The following is a 23,675-nucleotide window of genomic DNA, read 5'->3' on the forward strand; positions in this document are numbered from 1 at the left end:
ACAGCAGTTTCAAGTTAGCCACTGCACACTTTCCTGCATCATAGTACCAGCTGAGCACTACCACACCCTTGAAAAGAATTCTTCTAAAAACCATCACCACAGATTTTCCAATGTTATTTTTTTCAAGGTTTTGGGGTAAAAATTTGCCAACTGCCAAGTTTATACCAAAACTAGGATATTTAGGATTTTCTCCTATCTGCCAATTCCATTCACCCAAGACAAAGTTTGAAGGAAGATTTTACTTTGCACTGTATAATGCAATTCTTTCCCCACTCCTCCCTCCTGCCTTTGAAGGCTGTTCTAAGCCCCAAACTGGTTTTCATATTTTTCTAAATGCCTAGCACAGCACAGCTTTGACCTCAAAACATGCATACAAAACAACTGAAATGGAATCAATTCGACACTATATGTATGTGGAAAAGATATTTAATTGTAAAATAGAAAAAGTAGGCCAGAGTACAGTTTTAAGGGTAATTCTTCTGTGTACAGTATAGGTAAACTAGACTTTTTGCTTAAGTTTATATAAACAGTTCCATAAAAGCAGTGAAACATGGAACAACAAAGCAAAGCACAAAGAGTTTTTTTATCTTACAAAAAAGGGAATCTGCACAGTAGTTCAAAATTTAATGTAACACAGCACTGAACAATCTTAAGGCAGCTCAGTCTAAGCACAGGACTAGAAGCCAGGAACTCCCGGGATCTGCTCCCAGGTCTACCACAGATTCATGTGGTCTTGGGCCAGTCACTTAGCACTCCCTGTGTTGCACTTTTACCAGGTATAAAATTGAGACAATTACACTCACTTACCTGCCTCAGGCAGTACAGTAAGGTTTCTTTAAAAGATTTTTACAATGCTCTGAAGATGTAACGTGCCGTATGAATCCTAAGCATACTAGATTGCTGCACAGACGCACACACACACACAGTATCACAGTGAAGAACAATGATGCCAGATAAGAGCAGCATCACTACAACATAAAAAAAAAATTACTTGACCAATTGCACAATTAAAATGCAAAAGTCTGTTTAAAAAAAAAAAAGGAAATCATTTCATGGAATCAAATAGGAGTATGGTGAAAACTGCTACTTGCATTCCGCTGGAGACAGCCTTTTCAATTCATTATTGAACTTTAAAATGTTCGTACAGAAAACCTGTACGTTTCAATGCCTCCACTACCAAATTGGGAATTGTCTTGAATCAGTCAATTTGGATTTTGCTGATGTTGTTCTTTTTAATGACAAATTACACTCTTCCAAGAGCTATACCATCCCCGATGAAACTGGCTGCTAGCTTACGTCAAACGACCTACAGGCTAAACACGTTCCCCACCACTTTTCTCATCCTTGCTGAAAAATACCTATGCAAGATGGATGCTGTAGAAATTATAAAAACATGCAGCATATGTACAACAAAAAGTTTAAAAAATATTAGCTTCATATACATGTAAGTCTACTTGGATATATCAGAAATTAAATATAAAAAAAATTTCACCACCTAAAAAAAAAAAAAAAACCAAAAAAACCAAACCAAAACCAACCAAAAATGGTTTTCAGAGAATCTGAGACAACTACTTAAAGCTGTACAAAGATTTCCACCTGGAAATGTCTTATTCGGAGGAGTTGAAGTTGTTACCATGTAGAAATAACTGTTAATTCATTGGGTCACATAATTAATTTTCAAGCTGTCAGCTTAAGTCAACATCACCCTTAAAACTGTTCTGTTTTTCAGAAGTTAGATTCATACTAAAATCAAAAATTTCACAAAAGCATTGGCTTCTCGTGTTTCTGGATCCCTTCAAAAAGATTTATCAACTCATTTTGAAACTGTAAAAAAAACAACTATTTACAGTATTTAATTTTAAATACTTTTCACAATTTCTAAATTCAGAGTTTTTATGTTACAAGAAATTCACCAGAGCTCACAGTTTAAGTCCAGTTATCAACTTGTAGCATCTTCTCTATCATGTAATCCTGTGTCTGTACCCATATAGTGTACAGTTCAAGATTGTACTGCAGGTTTTTGAAAGTAACAGGCTTTGCAGTATGTTCATTTTTTATTAAACAGCTTCTTTATTAGTCTGGAGGCGGTTCATTGCCTCTAGCTTCTGCCGATAGGCCTCTGCTTCTTGCTCTTTCTTTAGAAGCTGCTGACGGTATTTTTGTGCTTCTCTGTTTGCCTCATCCAGCTGCTTCTGAAGAGTTTCTCTTTCCTATCAGAAACAGAACCAGCAATATTTTGTCAAACACGCATCAAATACAAGTTAATATGGCAAGTACTTTTCCTTTATATGCAGCTCAAGTGTTAGGGTATCACATAGACACTGCTCAGGCTCAGTTCTTACTCAGGCAAACCTATGAGAATGCTGCTGTGTATATTAGTCATGAACTACTGCATCAGACAACTCCCCACAACAAGGCTTGAAGTGTAAATAGAATAAATCCAAGTTTCTTTAGCTGCAAAGAAACAAAGCAATCTTCAAGGAAAGAGTGAAGTAATGTGGAAGCATGGTGACCAAATACCAACATATTAACATTTTTCTAATGATTCAATTCCCTTTGTTACTTCTTTTAATTGGAATGCAGTCTAACAGGACTGTCCTCCTCCGTTTTAGTACTGGGGTTAGTTTTTTGGTTTGGGGTGGGTTTTTTTGTGGGTTGTGGTTGTTTTTGGTTTGGTGGGTTTGTGTTGGGTTTTGTGGGGGTTTTGTGTGGTGTTCTTATTTGTTTTAATCAGACAGTATAAGGAAAACCTGGAAGGTGACAGCAGCCATTAGCCAAAGTATACACAACTGATTTTTAAATGAAGTGACCTGAAATGATTGATACTATGCCATCCACAGGTATAATTACATCCCCAAGACATCACATTTTTATGAATTAACAGGGATTTAGCTAGATATAGCTTTTTCAGTTCAAAAGAAGCAACTTAAGCCTTCCATCCTTCATACAAGTTTGTGGGAGGTGGCTATAAAATAGTTTCTAGGCAAAATAATATGGGAAAATGCCACTTCCTATGAAGCAGCCTTAGGAACTAAGGAGAATGCATTTGTATCTTCAGTGACATAGGTACTGTCATTTTGTTTGATGCTGCACTGAGCCCAGCTTGAAAAGCAAATTGCTTGGAAAAGAGTTGTGTTTTGATCTTCAACCAAATATAATTTTATTACAGTGCATCCTACTTTTATGTGTAAGGTAGTATTTGATTTCCCATCATCCCTTCCACTTTAGTTTTAAGCAGCCAGGGGATGAAGGGTATCAGAGAAGCAAGCTAATTCCCAGAAAACCAGAACTCTTATCAAAACCTGATGCCCAGTGAAAATAAGTTTTCATCTTTTCATCTTATTCTCATCCCAGCAGTTCTGTGCTACATTCCCATTTAAGATCTCAAACAGTTTTTACAGGTTTCTCCCTGACACCCCATAACAGCATCTCTTTTATCTTCTCTTCAATGCACTCACATATTTTCATGGTCAGAATCTGAAAATACAAAATATTCTGCCTCCCTCCTACTTGCTGCTGTTCTCAGTACTTGTCACAGTCACATTTAGCAGTCACATGCTGTGCTGAATGTGCTGGAATATAATGACATAGATGATCAGATCATTGCTAACAGGAGCATCTGCATAGCGAAAACAACAGGTGAAGGAAGATGTTATCAACAGGTTACAAAGACTAGCTATAATACAGAACAGAACAAACTTCATTAAGTGCAACTGGATTTTACATAGGGCCTTAAGAGCTGAAGGAAGCTAGCTATGGTTTGCTTCACTTGAAGCGTATGCTAATAAAATGAGAGCTCATTTGGTCTTGCTTACTTATTTGAAATGGAACTTCAGCTTCCACTTCTGAAAATTTGGATTCTGCTTTTTAAGTAACTTGATGAATGGCCAACCTATGTAGTAACTAGACTGATAAATGCCAAAGGAACAGCAGAGTCTACATCTCAAAGGATCTGAAATACACCAGTGATGTTCCAGCACCAGACCAAACAAAACATACTGCTATTTCTGCAAGCAATGTATACAGTACAGGAGCACTCAATACCTTATATAAAACAGCCTTGTGGAGTAGAAAGTTGGTGAAAAGATCTACAAGACAATTCACAGGGAAGAAGTCAAAATTGCTGATCCTGCTATGTGTGGAAAACAACCTTTCTCTCAAGAGTACTGAGCTCTGGGACATCCTGAGCTGGGCATTATCTGTCTCATAAATTTGTCATATAAAAAAAATGTCAGAAATCTAATACTGGCAAGAAGCAAAGCTGCTTTATCTACTGGGTTGCAGAAGAGTAAGAACCACCAGTAGCTCAACATCTAATGGTTTTGTGGTGCATTATAAAAAGCAAAGTGCAATCACAACTACGGAGTGTACGCAGCCTGAAATCACATGGGGGTGGAGAGGTTTTCAGATCACATCTTATGAGTATTTCTGCAGAAGGGCTACATAGAGCCAATTTCCCATAAGTAGTATAGCACACTAAGGAAGGGAGAGAAAACCACCCAAGTCTCAAGATAAAGCCTACCAGACAGACTAGCGATTCAACACATGTAGGTTAGTTCCACAACTAATGGGTGGAGTTTTCAGACAGCCATAGTCCTAACAAGTATACTAATGTGGGGGGCAGAAAGAAACCAGTGCCGCTGGAGGAGCAAAGTAGATCTGCAGTGGACTGAGCAGTAAAAACTGGTTCCTAAATTTTGGCATCTAGAATAGGGATGACTATATCTGGTCTATTAATCTAATCAAAGAAAGTATTGTTAGGGCATTCTTTAGAAGTGAGAGTGTTCTAATTACCTGAAATCCTTTCATATCAGTATAAAAATCCTACACAGGTGAAAACCAGTTTAGAAGATTTTGAATGCTCCTAAGGAATATTCCATTTTATCAGGGGCTTTTCATGACACACAACTTTTCTTAACAGTTTATATATTGACAGTATGAACATCCATAACTAAAATAACCAAACCAAGCAATTATTGTTTTAACCGAAAACCAAAGGATGCATATTCACTAGCATAATTACTTTTTTTTTTTAAAGTCTAACAAAATGTTTGTCCTTTCAAACATGCAACACAGGAAAAACAGTCAAATTCAAGAATGAGAACAAAAATCACTGTATGTTAATGGATTATGCATGAAAATGAGAAACAGACTATCTGTGTGACAGTGGGTTTTTTGCTGCCATTCTACATTCGAGTATCAAACTGCTTAGGAAAACTGCTAGGACTCCTCAAAATGTGCTGAAAAGTTTGAACTTAATAAGACCTATGAGAGAAAAAAAATTTTAAAACACCACTACAGCTTTATAGTAATTTACAATACTTTCCCAGGAAAGTTTGTCACTGGGGGGGATGTTCGATTTAAAGACTTTCAAACTACAATTAACTGTTCACACACTAGGAGTTTTAAATAGCTGAACAAAGTACTTTTAGCTTTGAATCAACTCTTTACAATGAAATAAAGGAATGCATCCACCCATGAGGCAAAGAAATCACAAAATAAAGGCTTTCTATGTTTAAAAATATTAGAGGAGCAGTCCCACTCCCTCCAAATTCAAGTATCCACCACCTTCTATGATGATACAGTTTGAAGTGAATCTACCTTACGTGCACTTCTTTTATGTCCCTGTTGCCAAAGTGAGGTAGCACATACCCCTGTGAATCACAGTCAGGCTGTTGAACTCAATCGGCCTTCATACTGAGGCAGAGCTTGGGATGTACATTTCCAGTTGTACAGGCAGGGGCAAAATCAGTCATCAAAACTTGAACTTAGAAGCAACAGATAAATTAATTCATTTAAACTAGCTTCCTTCAATACTTGAAAAATACATTTACAATCTATAAATGAGACTGCTAAGGTCCTTAAACCAATCATTTGTACTCTCATACCGACTGTCTGTGATTAGGTACAAGTCAATTTATTCCTTAACTAATCTAGGATTGTGGTTTTTTTACTTCACCTAACAGAATTATTAAAAAGCTTAAGGAAACATCATTTCCTTCACAAATAATTCAGGCAGATGTTTAAAAGTGTGAACAAAAACCATACTTTTATTGTAACAGTCATACAATTAAAAAAAAAATGCAGCAAGAAAGCTTCAACTGTCATGATAATCTGTAATGACCACAACGCTGCAAAGGCTGAAAGTGTTTGATGTGACAACTTAGGAGTAAGGAAAGCAAGTGATGAAAGGTGGTAGTTACTGTTATTAAACACGGATAACATACAAGACATGCTGTACAACACAAAGTATTCAGTTAGGCACAATTCAATAATAAGGTGACAAACTGAAGAGTACAACCTTTAATAAATGAAATATCATGGAGCTGACAGAAGGAGAACTTACAGCCTAGTCAAGGCAGACATCAATTTTCACAAACTTTTGACCAAAACTGGTTGGCACAGTGAGAAGAGAAGAAGGAATGAAATGGCTGACCCATTGTGGCTAATATAAAAAAAACCACTTTCCATTTAAAATTGAACAGCTACATCTGTCTGTCATATATATATAAAAAAAAAAAAACCTCTCGAATGTTGTTAGGTTGTCCATACTATAATTTAAAGAAAACACAACAGGATGGTGCTAAGATGTGTAATAGTAAACTGCTCCAGAATCAAAATACACCAAAAACAGACAGAAAAACCAAGCAACACAGAATCTTACTGTTTCACATTTCCATTAACAGTTATCTAGATACCATGAATGGAAAGGAAACATTGCTAAAAATATGATCTCACGATCAGGACAAGCATGCGGTTGTTACAGAAAGATGATGGTACAGAACTCTCATTCAGTGCTGGTAGAAAGAGTCAGGTTACTTGGTAACATGTCAGCACCTAGTTTTAAAAACTACCCAGTGATCTTACAGGGGGAAAAAAAGAAAGTTATTGTTACTCATGTAACTTTCACATGTGTGACCAGAGGGCAAAGCAAACAGCTCTCCTATATTCTTTTTACAACTTTGTAAAAGATGAATTCCAGTAACAGGAGAGACTGAACAAGTCATTGTTTCACACACCTCACTCTGTGGTAACAGAGATGTCAAACTCCAGAACACCACACACAACCCCACAGATACTCTGTGGTGAACGCTCTGGTTAACACACATCACGTAATATACTCCTTACTTCTATTTCTGCAGACTCCACACGATTTTCAACAATCTCAATGCACTGTCTCTTCACTGGCGGTTCTTCACTTATCACAGTCTCTTCAGCAATGTCTGTTGCTGGAACTGTTAATACTGAAAACATATTTGCACACGTTGTTTGCAATAAATGTATTTATATTTTCACTAAATAAAAGTACTTACATTAATTTTATAAACAGCAATAAAATGCAGAGACTTCCCCTTATGAAAACACAGTGAAGTGCATTACAAAGTCAGTATGGGGAAAAAATTACTGAAATCTTTAATAGCTGCTTGTAAGCTACTAAAGAATTTTTTTAATTGTCTGTTACTGAGGTCTGCAATAGTTAGTTGTCACTCTGGAGGACCACTGCCATATTCCACACAGTAAACAGACATGGAAGTGAACTGCAGCAGCGTTATGAGTGTCAATTCTGTAACTTCTGCAGCAGATCATCTTTATAACCTTTCTTAAGCAAACACTAAGTACAAAACTGGCTTTTAATTTTGATTAATTGGAATAGTTTAGGTAATCTGAAAATCCAGTAGTTATTAAACATAAAGGGGAAAAAAATAGGGATTTAGAGAAAGTTGTACTTCAATGTATTCATGCAACCATCTGGCAAATAAATGTCATAACTGTCACTTTACTGCCTACACACTTTCATGCTTTCTGGTAACTAGCTGTAGCTCCTCAGACAGACTGAACCAAATAACTGGTTTCCAGTGTACAACATTGCTAGCTCCACACTGGGAGTCCTCATGAAGAAACCAGAGAAGGAATGATTTTTCTCCAAGTAGCAGCAGAGAATCTTTGAAAGAAACCACCCAAAGCACATGCATGTCACAAAATAGCACTTACTACACTAGCAACTTTCACAAAGTACATATGGCCCAATGGGAAAATCTGTGTCACCCTGGCTTCACTGATTCTGCTACTGCTCCTCTAAATTCTCGAGCATGTAAGACTTGGCTTTTATTCTGTTAATAACACTCATGGAACTTGCACAGGTTGCCTCATGAATCAAATTTCTAAATTGAATCCTCACCTCATGCTGTATTTGCAGGAAGGGAACAGCATGAGCACTGGAAGAAGGCTTTTGTTTTACTTCATCTTCCAGAAACGAATTTACAAGAATCAACTTGTTGAAAGCAAAAGAAGTAATTATCACTTTTCCCTTAAATGTCCAATTTCTCTTCCATACAATTTAGAAATTCTTCCATTCTTTCTCCTAATGCAGAAACTCAGCTGGCATGTGGTAACTCACTGAGCTGCAGTAGCTCACATGTCTGAGTCTCTGCAGTACAGGAATTCAAAGATGTATTTAAATGGACTATCACACAAAATTGCCCCAAGTATTTGCACCTAAATCTAGTACTATTATTACTTTAACTAGAGTAGCTCTTCAAGATCAAACCATGTAAGTTTCCACTCACCTTGCTGTCCATCTGGCATGGTCACAATGATTGGTTGCCCTATGCCACTGGTTGGAATCGAATGCAGATTACCAAGCTGAATGCCGTCTGTAACTATAGTAATAACTTGCTGCCCTCCAGAACTGACAACTTGCTGAATAGCACCATCCACAGATTCTGCAGTCACGACTTCTTCTGTGGCCACAACTATCAACAGATTAGTAAAGGAATTAAGTCAATATATAAATTAATTTTTAAGATTTCAATTGCCTTTTGGCACAGCTGGGAAAAAATTTCCTCCATGCTTTCTAAAATTGGATGCACTCCCCGCCTCCATTAATGCATCACTACAGATAGCATTGTTAACAGAAATCTTTCACCAGCCCAACATAAAGTACTGAGAAATGTAAATGCATGTGCAACTTGATCCTGGTTTACTTTGCTCAGAATACAACACATACAGTGTAAGTCATGGTAACCGGGGGCTTGCAATACCACCCTTATTTTTTAAAACAGTGAGATACTGGGACAGAGCAAGATCACTAGTAGCACAACCAAAGAACTTCAAGCACACTAACTCTGTATTTTATTTGCAATTTGTCAGGGTAAAAGCAAAGCCTTTGATTTAAATAAGAGACAGAGTGCTTTCTATCTACACAGATGAAATTAAAACTCTCTAGGCTGTGTTGTGGTGCTCAAGATGATAAAAGGTAGATAGAACCTTGAAGCTTTCATCTTTTAACTTAATTACAATCAAACACACAAATAACTCCGTAGTTCAAATAATGACTGCAGTTATTGTCTGCCAAAGATCTTTATATTCCGACACTACTGTCCTATAGCACTGCTTAAACATTCAGAGTTTATTTAGCAAACTAAACCAGTACATCCTACATCAGTAAATGTTAGGCTGAACTCGGTTTGGCTTCAAAGCAGACTCAGTAGAAAAAAAGAATCACCATCACAAAAATTCAAAAAATTCAACAGTTGCAAGTGTCTATACTAGCTGCTGGGACAAGCAGCTCTGAGCTTTCAGCTCCAAACTCAACACTGGGTCCTTATTTCTGGAACAAAACATTACTAGGAGTTCTTCAGAGCTTGAAAGAAAAACAGAGACCTCGTCCAAAAAGAAGTTATTCTATATAAACTATCCCCATAGAGTCCTTGCTCCTTCCTTCGTCTCATTCTGCTTTATATCCGTACAATCATTGGTTTCCACACTACTCCACATGCTGAAGGAAATGTGAAGTCACTTAAACGAGCTGCACTATCATTTTCAAGAATCTCTGCAGTAATGTGCATTATTTTCTTCTGCGGTGTATGAGAACACTTGCACTGAAGTAACACGTCTAATTCCAACATAAACACACCAATTATTGCATTCCTAATACACATCTTAAATCGGATTCTTCTCTAACCCAAGTCCAAGTTCCATGCATACTTATGCACCACATTTGTAAGTAATGTCCATATCCTTATATACACTTCATCTGAGTAACAACTGAAAAAGGCATGAATGTATTCAGCTCCAGTGAGAAGCACCATTATTTCTTTGGTTTTACAAAACTGATGTATTTTTAACTGTAAGACACATGGAACTAAAGGGAAGAGATTAGGGTAACAATGACTTCAAAAGAGGAGAAAAACCTGGACAGAAACAACAAAGGCAGAACCCAAGTGCTTTGTCCAAGTTTACACAGTCTTAAATACATGAGGCTAAATACAAGATAAGAGCCAAACTCAGAATTCTCAATCTGATGACTTCTGCAAGTATTTATAGACAGATCTTTTACAGGACAAGCACAAAGAGAAGGGAGTTTGTTGTGTTCAAGAGGGGGGGGAAAAGAAAAACACAACTAAAACAACACAGCACAACAAATAAATTAACAAAAAAGAACACAACCAACCAAAGCCAAAACTAAACAAATCAAAGAGCACCAAACTGACCAGCTACACATACTACTGATGCAGATGACAAAAAAGCTGCTTTTGTGTTCTTTATGGTTCATAAAGTATTAAAAGAGTAAGAACCCAGGAAATAATTTGCAGAGTAATATCCTGCAAGATTGCCCACACATCTGCATAAAAATCAAAGCAGAATTGAAATAAAGAGGAGGATTAGGTATGATGCACACTGCATTATTGAAGGTAGGAAGCTACTGCATCAAGACTTCAAGCTTATTCTTTCCTGCCTGTCATCTATGATCTGCCTCCTCTCTAATAATTTTCAACTTCAATGGTTTGCTGACAGGTAACATGGGCTACACTGCACCACTGCTAGGGTACTGCCATGAAACATGGGAATACTCAGTTAACAAAGTCTGTTGCTAAGTCCTGGATATGCATTTAATGCTCCATAACCCCAAGTAATCCCTTTGTGTGTTTCTCTCCCCTACAGTTAGATCTGAGTTTCATTGAAATATATTGACTGGAAATATCAGCAGTTTCTTCTGTAACAAAACTCACTGCATTCTGGTTTGGAATCATCCACTTCACTGTATTTAAGTACGGATACAATATTTTATGATATTTATGTACTTCTTTGAGAAGTAGTAGAAGAAAAGAATTGTATTAAGAAAAAAGCTACAGGACTTGAACACTTCAAGATGAAAACTTTGGTCACATATAGTATCTTAGTTCTGCAAAATTTATCATACTGGTCATCACCAGCAAAAAAAGCAACACACACGCATTTCTTCAGAAACATTCAGAAAATATCAGGTTTGTGGCAAGTAGGACTGCCCCTCAACAAACACAAGGTTCTGACAGGCCCAGATGTATACCTCCAGTGCCATGACAGCACAGCAACCTGAAGAGGGACATGCAATTATAGTACATAGTGATTAGTAAGTAAAATGACTCCAGGTTGAAAAAAAGACTCACAGAAATTCTAATGGGCAAACTGCACATGAAGATCAACAAATGTTCTTGGGCCTTTAGGTGAAAGATTAAGAAAACTGCTGACAGATACACAACTAATGCTGGGGGCCATTTCCCAATATTTACCAGAAAGAAGCATTCAATAAAAAAATTCTCCCTAAAAATGCAACCAAACTGTAAGTAGACAAAGATGTAAATTCAATCTCCTGGGTTATGCTAGCTTTCAGGAAAATGAATGCTATTCACATTAAGCCCACAAGAAAGAAATATTCCTAAGAAACAAGTGTACATAGCAATGTGGCAATATTTCAAGTTAGTAAAGGAAAAATTTTGTTCATGGTGAAAAAAGGAAGATTATCATATAATTTCTGTATGAACTGTATCTCCAAATGTGCCAGTTACGTAATTTTAGTTTATTACATGAGGTTAAAAGTTACTTAGCTTTCTAACCTGGTGTTTCTGAAGAGTTAGACAGTGGAGCTGATGCTTCTGCTAAAGCTGCCAATGTGGCTAATACTGACGTTGAAGAATTCCCAAACTGTACAGCAGACACTCCTGTTTCATCTAGTAGGATGAAAAAAAAAAAAGTTAGCTCACAAATTTAAAACCAACAAAGTCCCCTTTTTTATTATTACTGCATCAAAGCTTCTAACACTGTTCTCTGCAACATTCTGCTGAATCAAAGTGTTATTCTGAAGGCAAATTTGTTAAGCAAATACAACCTCTGATAAAACAACAACCTTCACAGAGATAAATTGGGTACCAGGATATTTGCAAGGCATAAAAAAAACACTGAAGAGGAACATGGCAACCACTCTATTCTTACCACAGTTTTTCCTCAATCCTTTTCACTAAAGGGTGAAAATCAATTAGATCATAAAATCTGAGTAGCTATCCTATAGGCATCTATACATCCATTTGCAGAAGATACCAGACCTGTTAGGTTCACCACCCCTCCAGGTCCAATGATGAACTGCGGTGTTGCTGCGTGTATTGTCACAGTGTCCGGACTCTCTGGATTCGTATTGATTTGGTTCTGCATTGCAATCTAGAGGACAAAGGTAGTAACAGCATTCCAGTTGTAGGTACAACAAAGTTATTTACCTTGTAGAAACTAGAATTATTGCACATTCCTCTCAAACAGGGAGGATCTCCTTTTTTAGACTCATGCAGTATACACACTGCTACATCTTGTGCACTGTGTAAGTACATCAGGCCTTTCTGGCTGAAATCTAAAGACAAAATGTCTGTTGAAGTGAAAGTATGACACACTGATACTTCTCCTTATGTACTGTAAGCAAAGAGGACCATACAAAGACACAGTCCTTTTGTAAATACATATATCTATATCTATCTAGCTCATATATCTAAAATAGAGGCCTGAAGAACCAAGGGTGACATAGCAGCTACAAACCATGAAAATCAGCTCCAACACCCAAGTAATTGCCATAAATTGCAAGTGGCAGTCTTCTGTCTTTGAGTTGACTTATTTACTATATGCTTTCTGCAATCAAAAGGAGGTTAAAGAAACAAATTGAAAGTTTATGCAGTTCTAGATGTAGGTAAATAATAGATTTACACAGTAGCAAAATTGTACTTTTCAGTTGCTTTCCACTCTTTTCTCAAGAATGCATAGCACTGTAATAGGGTTCTTAAAGACAAACTGAGCACACATTTCTGTGGAAGTACATGCTACAACTTGATGCCCATCATTTCTCCAACAATTCAGTACCAGTTTTTCTAAGAAAAACTGTCATCTCTTGTCTTCTGATCTCAAATTGTTAGGAAATAAAAAAAATCCCTATTTGGAGCTAGTTGAACACCAGGGTACAGCCAAAACATAGTGGCAGATTAGGGAAGACGTCACTTAATTTTGTGTACTACAACATACAAATGTAAGAAAATAAAGGACAGTTATCCTTGACTTTGTAGGTGTTGAAAGTTTCTTCAGCCAACTATTTACTAATATTAATCTCATTTCCATGTCATGAACAAGACTAGAGGTCTGCAATATCAGTCAATATATGGTCTCACAGCTGCTACATTAAAAGCGTAGTGAAACACGCATGTGAACAAGTACTTAGCTGCAAGTTCCCTTAAACATCACAAATCAAAGGTTACCTGCAATATTTCTGCAAGGTCTTCATTTCCATTGTCCACTGCAATATCTAACGCCGTTTTGCAAAATTTACTCTGAGCATGAACATCAGCTCCATACTTTACTAAGAGTTCTACAACTTCTTGGTGGTTATGTTCAGTAGCCCAGTGAAGTGCAGTCATTTTGAGCATGTCCTTTGCATTGACATCAGCACCATGCTACAAATAAGATCATTACATAAACCATGTCATTAGAACTATATGAAATCAACAGTGCTGGTCACAGAATGAAGCCCAAAATTCTCTTTATCCATCAACTCTCTTAAATTGCATCTTTATCTGTCATTATCCATTTTATATCTTACATATCTTTATCCATCCTGTTATTGAAGAATTTGTAATATATCTGTAAATATACAATCTAACTATCAAATAAATTATTTACCTCAAAGGATTAAAGACTCTCTAAAACATCACAGGTCTTGGTTCTAAAAGCTTTTACTCATGCAATGTCAAATTAGGAAGCAGTCTCATTTTAAAACAGCCATAAATAATCTGAAACCATGATGATTTAAATGCTAAAGTAAATCACAATTTAATAGGAAAATAAAGCACCCAATGCATACAGCATAAACATTAGTATCATTTCACTGTTAGTTTCATGACTAGAAAGGAAATTGAAATATTTGATCATAAACCATTGTAATATCCCTGCCTCAGACCTTGTTTCAGCAGTTTTTACCTTAAGTAGGACTTCTACAATGCTGGCATGGCCTTCTGATGCTGCCATATGTAATGGAGTTCTGTCCACTTTGGTTCTGGCATCTCGACTTACACCTGCACGCAGTAGCACTTCTGTGGTTGAGTAGTGTCCAAACTGTGCTGCTAGATGAAGCGGAGACGTTCCCAGCTGTAATGTAATGAAAAAAGGGGAATTTTAACAAATGTCATTATGAAATATCTCTTATTCTGGAGCTATCAAACTCAAATGTCAAGCCATCATTTCAAAATAATTTGCCTTGGCAATCTCAAGAAAAGACTCTGTTGGGACTTCTACAGAGTACAAAGAAGAAAAAAATAATTTAGGTTTTTAAAATAACACACTAAAACCAGCTCATTAGAAGCAACTTTTTGAAGTCTGTGTTACTTTTTTTCGTCTTTTTGAAGTGTGACATTTTAAAGGTTCTAATCCCATTTTTAGGGATGGTCAATAAGGTATACTAACATTGGAAGGGACCTCTGGGAGTCACTTGAGTACAATCTCCTGCTCAAAACACAGTCAGCTTAAGAGGATTAAGGCTTTTATGGGCTTGTAAAAGCCCTAGAGTTTTAGGTACCTGATCTTCCTATACAACCTATCCATAAACAGGCACCTCCAAGAAACAGCTTAGAGCTCCTGTATCGGGGAAGTCTCAGCTACACATACTAGGTAGTTCAGCATTTTTCTTAACTCAGACTTCTTACTGTACTAAATGTATAAACACAGTAACTAGAAGGATGATTGCTACTTTTTCCCATTAACCATTCCAAAGTTCATCTTAAAAGTCAATTTTATTTACAGCCTGTTGTTATTAAAACCAGTAGAAGGCCATACGAAGAAACAGACAATTTCTGGTTTTATTTAGACACCACAATATGTGACTACAGGATTTCAAGAAACTCCCAAGGCTTGAACTGTAAATGCCTAATGACAATAAGCATGTTTTCTTCAGGAGAGAAAAGAAACAGGATTTACCAAACACTGCAAAAGTTTTCATTACCCAATCTGTGGTAAAAGGTGCTCCATTTGCCATCAAAATGCGAACTTCGTCATCTTGACCTGCTCGTGCAGCTTCTAAAAGTTTCTTTCCCAAATCTACTAGTGACATCTAGTGAAGGACACATAGGAATAAAAAGAAAAAATAACATCAATACTACTTCAAGTACACAAATTTCACTGTAATTTTTGCAATTACTTCTGAACTACTCTGAGACATTCAGAAACTGGCATTGGTCGTGACAAAAGGCTTTATTGATTGAAATAAGTAGGTCGATTTTAGAATTACTTTTGCCAGCCATACAGAACTGACACTAGGGTAAAGATTTCAGTAAATACAATGCTGTCACCACAGCAGCTGCAAAGTTTTATCAGACTCTCTTTTAGCTGAATGGGATACATTTGTTACAGCAGAAAGTGGTTTAGAAGCTCTCACCTGTTACCACAACCTTCTGCACCTTTGTCCAGCTCTCACATGGTGCTACATCATGGCTGCTATGTCACACACACAAAGGCACTACACTGACTTACCCAAAATACCTACACCTCTTTAAGAGGTACTATTATGTAAATGCATTTAGGCAGACAAAATAAAACACCTTTCTGACATCATGACCATCACTACCACTTCATTTTGTTCACCCTAGAACATAACCTCCATATTCTGAGCTACAAAGCAGCACAATAAGCATATTGTTGTGCTACAAGCATCATATAAAGGAAGTAAAAGGTCCACCTGAAAACAAACACTGCTTCACCCTCTACACCTGCAAAATTTGGAGACATGACTGAGATACTAGCCAAAAAATTTTTGTATCATCTTTAGATAACCTCCCTTTCATAGTACTTGAAGTTCCACACAATACAGAGCATATGAAACCATGTAGAAAAATGACACCTATGTTTCTGCTGCACCCGTATGACATATTTTTCAACCCACTCTATTTCGTGCTCGCTATTAAATTTGTCCAGTAAAAAGGAACTTTAAAACTAAGCCATACCTCATGCTCCCAACCAAAACATAGGACTAAAATGTATTTATGTTTTCCACCACCATGATGATGCTAAGAATGGAATTACTTTCCTCAGTTTTCTTTCCAGTCACAAGCAAAGTTAAGCCTGTATTACTAATAACAGCAATTACAAGGCCATGCAGCCAGTTTCCTACACAAAGCCAGAGTACACCAGTTCAGAGAGAAATCTCATTAAACATGCACTTCTATCACAAAACCAACATATTTAGAAAGTTCTCTGCACCTGGCTCAACTGGAAAAAAAAAAAAATCTGTGTGCTATATTGCTCAACAAGCTGAAAGCTATTGACTTTGGAATAAATTAAAAAGGAAGGCAAATACTGCAATGCAAAACTCCAATGTGTATCAGTACAGCCATGAGCTGGAGCAGATTACCTCTCTATATACAGAGCTGACTGCAATCAGCAACATCCCTTTCACCAAAGTAACACTTAATTTACGACCACCTTTCTCGTACACATGGACTTGCTGATTTGGCTCCAGTCAGAAAAGGAAGGAGGAGCAGGAAGGTAGCAGGACAAACACTGACAATGGAAGGAAAAAAGGAGCGGAGTCAGATACAGCGGAAAGGATAAACAGCTGACTCTCTTCCACAATGTGAAAGCACCAAAGAGAAACAGGAATAGACCAGTAGAACACCAAAGAAAACAGGAGTAAGAGAAAAAAAAAATCTACTTTCCTCATTAAAGGGAGACACTAAGAGTAATGACATAAAACAGTAACAGGACAGAGAGGGCATTTAGCAAGTGCAGCAGTGAAATGAAGGAATATAGAACTCCCTTTATACAGCAAGTTGTTGCCTTTTTTTTCAGCTGAGGGGTGGAGGGGCAAGGCTGTGTGGTATGAAGAGGTAAGGCTTATCTTGCATTTATGAAGGAAAAGAGCATACACAGACACACAAGTCATAATTTAATGAAAAATACTGACGTTAGGAACTAATTCAGAAAGACAATTCATTTTCCTTGTATTTACTTTTGAGTTAAACACCAGTTGAGAAAAAGAACTAATAAAGCCTCCTTTTGAAGTGACAGAATAATTGAGGCTGGAGGAGACCTCTAAAGGTCATCTAGTTCAAAATCCCAGTCAGAGCTGGTCCAATAGGCTCAAGCTATGCAGGGCTCACTTTCATTGGGTTTTCAATGTCTCTGTGGATGAACATCCCACCAGCTCCTCATCCCCATTCCAGTGTCCAACCACCTTCATGGTAAAAACTGCCTTCTGTGTCTGTCTTTCCCTAATAACCAAAGGGACAGCCTTGATAATAATCTTATACTTCATCTTTGTTAGAAAACAAAATAGGTGGATTACATTAGTCTGTATCTTTAACAACTATACCTATTAATAACCCACTGGCCGCACCTATATCTGTGAAATAAACTGCAAAGTTGTTACCAAAACTCAATGTATCAAAATCAAGGGAATAAAAATTTAAAAAATGGTGGCCTGAAAAATACAAGTCTCACTCACAGGAGATATTAGGGACAAACTTCAGCCTGAGATTAACACTTTTTCAGAGTCTCTCTGAACCACTACAATTGAACACCCTGTCAGAGTGACAGTGTATCAGTTGTCATCGCAATGCAAAACGACACAACTTTTTACTATACTCATTAAGAAATGTTCTAATCAAGGAAAAAGAGGGACATGGAAGACCAGTACCTGACATAACCTTCACTACCACTACTATTTAGATTAACCAACACTCTCTCGGTTGATATAGAGTGTGTGTATTTAAAACAAGCACAAAGCACCACATAAGTTTACATTCCATGATGTACAATTTTAACTTCAGTTAACAAAACAGGAATTTGGTTTAGAACTGAAGCACGAGTTTCACTTCTCATAGGGTACTTGAAAGCATGCGAGGGACATCTAGTGGAAGAAAATGAAAACCCTAGCAAAATTACACGAGCTCAAAAATCACGTAGGTCGCTAGTGCACTAGAGCTGGCAACTGAAGAGACCTTTCCAACACAATTCACATACGCCGTCAATTTTAATCAACGAATACTGGCATTCATAGCATTTCTCAAACATGACCGACCCAAAGCCGATTTCTACTTTGCAGATCATTCCGAGGACCAGTACTGAAAGGTCAGGAAGCCCTTGTTCCCCACATTTCTCCCCATTCTCTTCCACTGCTAGTACTGGTGCATAACAAGAACGGTCTGCAGCACCAGAACTTCCCTTTCCAGAAAAATTCTCCAGCTGCTCTCTTGAGATCATTTAGTAACACTACAATAGCACAGTGATCCTGTCAAAAGCAAAGTTCTGTATACAATACAATAGCACATTATTTACAACTGAAATCAGATCTCCACTTCGAAGCAGCACTTTTACTTAAGTACTGCTGCTACTCCGTGCCGTGTTACAAATCACATCCACTGAACTGTTAGAGGGTGCTCTTCAGTAACTGTCATTTCCATCAAACTTGGTTAGCACGACAGATGGGTAATGCTTTATAAGAGGATTCTTTCAGACAATAAAAACATCAGTGGCTCTGAAATAAAGTCTTGAGGCTGTTATAGTTATTCTTACAGCAATGAGAGTATATTTTCAGACTTCTAACAGCTCCTACACAACTGTGTGAACAGAGGGTTTTGTTTACAACTGAGTAAATACGGAAGACATTCTGCTTGATTTGCACTTCTTTACATTAACTACCTCTCAAACCTGCCCACTTCATTAATCCAATGTGTTCTGTACAGTACCATTAGCCAGATGCCGCAATTAACAGATAATAAAAATGTACACTGAATTATTATCACTATTTTACTTCTGTTCAATAAGAAATCACACTGCCTTTTTTTTTTTTTTAAATCCATCTTAGAGTTAAGTTTTTATACACACTATAACACTCTGAGCATGGGGCTGTTACCAGAGGGGTTCTATAACAGCATCTGACTGGAGTATAGGTGGAGCTGTGTGCAAAATGGGCTCTGTGGTGGGGATGGGACAGGGTGGGGAAAGGAGCTGAAAAACAGGCAGCTTGGAAAGCCTGGGGTACTACACCATAGACAAGAGAGCCAGCCTGCAGTTCAAAGAGAGAAGTTTGGCTCAGAATATTGCAGCATCTTTCAGTCTGATGTCCTACCCCAGGGATCCTGGACCCAGACTGCTGCAGTGGTGAACATCAGCTAGTCAAAATCAACAGGCACAGAACTAGTTGTTGCACAAAGTCTGTTAAAGTGGATGTCTCACAGCCCCCAGCATACTTCTACCAAGGCACACTTATCCAAGAGATATGCACTAGAACAGTGCGTAGAGGACAGCAACAGTGCAATTTAGTGGGGATAAAACTGAATCAGTATACTCTGTGATTATGATAAAGATTTGCAATCATTCCTAAAAATCCCAGGACAAAGTTTCATAAAATGCTTATTTAACAAGTTTCCCTACTGCAGTGACATGCAGAATTGTCCTTGGAAGACAGCTTGAGACTCATCTCTCACACTCATTACATCTGGAAAGTGAATGCCCATTTCAGAACGTGTTTTTTCTTTCCACTATTTCAAACTAGGCATCAGCTTCAGAAATGCTATCATCCAACTGATTTCAATACTGTATAGTATTGCCAGAAATTCAGAACAGCCATTTCTAATATGCCCATCCATAGCAAGGTCAAAAGTATTTTTAAGCACAGCATGTAAATAGCTAGCAATCACTATTCAAATCTTTAACCAGCCACCTGGGTGGTTTTTTTTTTAGATGTGGATACAGCAGTGCAACACTTGAACTCAGAACAACTCTTTAAGTTTTGTTTCAATTAGTTTTGTAAATTTTAAAGGAACTGGAAAGTCTGCTTTAAACCTAGGTGTATTTCTGTGTGCCAGCATCTCCTTTGGTAGTAACTATAGCAACATGCACGGGGTAAACTGTATTGTTTCCTTGGGAATTATACCCAATGTATTTTGACAACGATTTCACATGTCATACTTCAAATCTTAATATAAATATCATAGGCTTAGAGAATCCACACTATTATGATAATGAAAATTACACTGATACATGAATATCAGGCAGCTTTAACTCCAGTGCTTTCAAGTTTCCCTATGGCTGTGTTGTGCTTGTAATTAAGTTCTCTCTAGTTTGTTTAAACAGCAACATGACCTCCATGTTGGACTATGTATGCATCAGATGAAAAATATCCAAGAGATCAGAAAAGCAAGCATACTGTTGAATAGCTTAGTGGTTAAAATACTCAAGCTTGTATTCATGCAGGTCTGTCCCCCAGTTAGATTCATACGTTAATTTAAATTAGCACCAATTATCAACCTAGCTCCATTAAATAATGGATATCATAGAAAAGTCTTGCTCTTAAGAAGTGCGGATTTGGCCATTATCTGCAACAAAACACAACATCTAAAAAAAATGCTATTATGCAACAAGGATGAAGTATTGGCACCAGCCATGATTTGTGCTGGCACTGCCAATGAGCTGCAACACTTTCACAGGTAAGTTTGGCATTGAATACCCAAAAGGATACATTATAGCAGCTATGACTGACATGAAGAATCTATGGGCCTTTGAACTGTACTATGGCCTTAAGAGTATGCCTCAGATTAACCGAAACAGAAAAACACCCTGAAACAAAAATTACCAGCCTCTTTATTCTCCATTTTGTTACAAGGGAACTTCCTCAGCAGTTTGTGTGGCCTACAAAACCACAGAAAACGGTTTTCAGCAAAGTGGGTCATGAACAAGAATCTACACCTAATGTATGCTCATCTACCATGTAGTCTTTTAACCTTATTTACAAAGCAGATTTATGTACAAGTACTTCTGTCTACATACACACTCAAACCACACTGCTTAGTCTCGCTAATACTTAAGAATCTTGTTATGAATAATTAAAAACATTAACCTAAATTACTCCAGGGTATTCATTCACAACTTTTATCACTTTTAGCTCCAATATGCAACGCTTCCCATTAAAGGTACCCTAACAAGCAGGTTAAAGGACAACATACAACGATTTTTAGCTCTAAGCACTGCACACGTCCTGCAGTGGATTTGACTGGCATGCTATCAGACAGCGTCTCACCAACAAACTATTTTGACTGTTAAGAAAGAAAATAAAAACCAACAATCCAAACTAACATGTCTTAGCGCACGTTTATGCTCCCAACCCACGCTTTATTGAGTCCAAAGCAAGAGTTACAGATTCCGGGTGACGAACACCGCAGAGGAGGGAAGTGTTCTCCTCCCACCGAAGCTGCTTCTCTCTCCTCAGGGCACCTTTGGCGCCAAGCTCCGTCACGCACCTCTGCCACCCCCGGGACGCCAGGTCGTGACACCAACCAAACACCCTGCCCCACGCGAGGCCCGAGACTCTTTCCATGCAGTCCAGACGGGGTTGCCCGGCGGTGAAAGACGCGGGACAAGCAGGGCCCCACTCTGCCCCTCACCGCCTGGGCCCCTCACCGGGCGTGCCGCGCTCTCGCGGGCCTGGACGGCAGCCACGACCGCGGGAGCGGGGCCGCTGTGGGCACTTGGGCCCCAAAGCAACCCGTCCCCCCCGCCCCGCCGACTGCGCGGTGGCCCCCGACCCCGGCACAGCCCCTGCCCCACAGGCCGCGCCCGGCGCCCCGCGGGCCGCCCAGGCCGCCGCCGAGGCCCAGGCCGCCGCCAATGCCGCCCGCGCCCCCCGCGCGGCGGGGTCCCCGGAAGGCCGGCCAGCGCGCCCGCTCTCCCCAACAGGAAATCCTGGCTGGGCTGGGCGCTGCGGAGGGAGCCGCGGCGCCGGGTTCCGGGGGAAGTGGAATTATTTTTTACCAGCGAAGAGATCAACTTCCACATCCGGTAACAGGGCCCTATACAAAGGCGCAGACTGACCTGGAAAAGCTTGGCCGGCCCGGGGGGGTGAGGGAGAGACGGGGCGCGGGGATGGGGCCTTACCGTGCTGCCGGCCGAGCCGCCGCCGCCGCGACAACAACCAGGGGCGCCGGAGGCCGCCGCTCATCGGCGCCCAAAAGCCCCACACAAAAGTCCCCGCTGCGCCTGGCGGAGGGACACGGCGAGCAAGAGGGGAGGGGCGCCGTGCCGCACAACGCTGTCCCGCCGCCAGCCCGCGTCCGGACGGGAGGCGGCGGGGGCCGCCCGCGGGCAGCACTACGAGGGGCGCCCGGCACTTACCATGGGGTGCAGGTATTATCTTATTACACAAATATCCCCGACAAAAGGGGCTTGGCGGAGGGATACGGCCTCTGTGCTTCCTTCTGCGCATGCGCGGCGGCGCGGGGAAAGGCGGGGAAGCGGGGACTGGAGGGGCCCGCCATGTTCCGTCCGCTTCCCGCCCGGCGGGGGGCAGGGCGCTGCCCGGACGGCGCTCTCGCAGGGTTCCGGTGGGTGGGGGCGAGATGTCAGCTCGCCGGAGGGACCCTCCGGAGAGGCTCCCAACTTAAGAAATAAGGTAGAGCTGGTGCTCCGATTCTGCTCGCAGGCGAGGGTGTCCTGTCTAGGCAAGGACTTTTCTGGCTTGCTCCCCTAGGCAGGGCTTTCGCTACGCTTTGGGATCATAGAAGTAGGCTTTGATATGGGAGACAACTCCAAAATTATCTTAAGCTGTTGCTGCACAGTCGGGGAGCTCTGGCCTTTGCCCTTAACTGGCATTGGACCTGACATCCCAGCACCTGAAATGTTTCTCCAGGTTTTATTCCAACAGTGCAGAATGGTCGTACTTGTACTCTCCTAAAGCTATTCCCAGTGAGAGCTCTTCTGATACCAGTGTAAAGCATAGACCCCATAAATCTATATAATATAATCATAGAATTGTTCTAGTTGGAAGAGACCTTGAAGTTTGTAAAGTCCAACTGTTAACCCAGCACTGCCAGGCCACCGCTAAACCATGTCCCTCAGCACCACACTCACACGGCTTTGAAACCCCTCCAGGGATGGAGACTCTACCATTGCTTTGGGCACCCTGCTCCAGGGCTTGACAACCCTTTCAGGGAAAAAGGTGTTCCATCACAAAACTCCACTTGTTTATTCTGGAGATCATAACACTAACTAGTTATACTTAATCAAAGGAATACTTGGAACAGTGTTGGTTACAGTTCCATTATTTTTTGCCCTTGACTTGCCTAACACACCTTCTGACAAAATACTCATTACCATGTTCCAAATAAAAATCACCTCACAAATAGCACACAACTGACTCCTCAAGTCACTGCTGAAATAGACCTACTCAGCCTAGGAGAGAAAAACGTGTTTCTCACACAGGGTGGCAGAACAGCCCTCCTGGCTGAGTGTTGTGGCAGAGTATGGTGTCTACCCTGGCTGATGGGACTCTGCAGTTCTTGCAGTATTTTTGATCTGAGTTAGGCTACAGGGAAGAATTCTCCGTGGGCTCTTTGGAAAACCCC

General features: G+C 39.6%; 1 protein-coding gene across 4 annotated transcripts; it reads right to left on the reverse strand.

Annotated features, from left to right (window-relative positions):
- Positions 1-410: 410 nt before the first annotated feature.
- GABPB1 (GA binding protein transcription factor subunit beta 1) lies at positions 411-22,487 on the reverse strand. Of its 4 annotated transcripts, none has more exons than XM_068143717.1 (9): positions 22,447-22,487; positions 15,284-15,391; positions 14,266-14,433; positions 13,548-13,742; positions 12,363-12,474; positions 11,877-11,990; positions 8,568-8,753; positions 7,129-7,244; positions 411-2,210 (listed from the first exon to the last, which is right to left on the reverse strand). In XM_068143717.1, the coding sequence occupies exons 1-9, from the start codon at positions 22,447-22,449 to the stop codon at positions 2,058-2,060; spliced, it is 1,155 nt and encodes a 384-aa protein (XP_067999818.1). In that variant the 5' UTR covers positions 22,450-22,487; the 3' UTR covers positions 411-2,057. The 4 variants fall into 4 exon arrangements, with proteins under 4 accessions (XP_067999818.1, XP_067999819.1, XP_067999820.1 ...); XM_068143718.1 differs by lacking the exon at positions 22,447-22,487 and adding an exon at positions 22,210-22,297; XM_068143719.1 differs by lacking the exon at positions 22,447-22,487 and adding an exon at positions 21,412-21,823.
- Between the last annotated feature and the right edge of the window lie 1,188 nt (positions 22,488-23,675).

Source organism: Melanerpes formicivorus, unplaced genomic scaffold, assembly GCF_026170545.1.
Source record: "Melanerpes formicivorus ecotype bairdi unplaced genomic scaffold, bMelFor1.0.p_v2 SCAF_10, whole genome shotgun sequence".
In the NCBI taxonomy this organism is placed as follows: Eukaryota; Metazoa; Chordata; class Aves; order Piciformes; family Picidae; genus Melanerpes; species Melanerpes formicivorus.

Bases quoted from the DNA above. Each gene is read 5' to 3' on its own strand.
- GABPB1 (XM_068143717.1), bottom strand. The intron at 11,991-12,362 runs GTCTGGTATCTT...TCATCCTACTAG, and splicing joins AGGGGTGGTGAACCTAACAG to ATGAAACAGGAGTGTCTGCT. The intron at 2,211-7,128 runs GTAAGGAGTATA...TGTTTCTGATAG, and splicing joins TGGAGTCTGCAGAAATAGAA to GAAAGAGAAACTCTTCAGAA.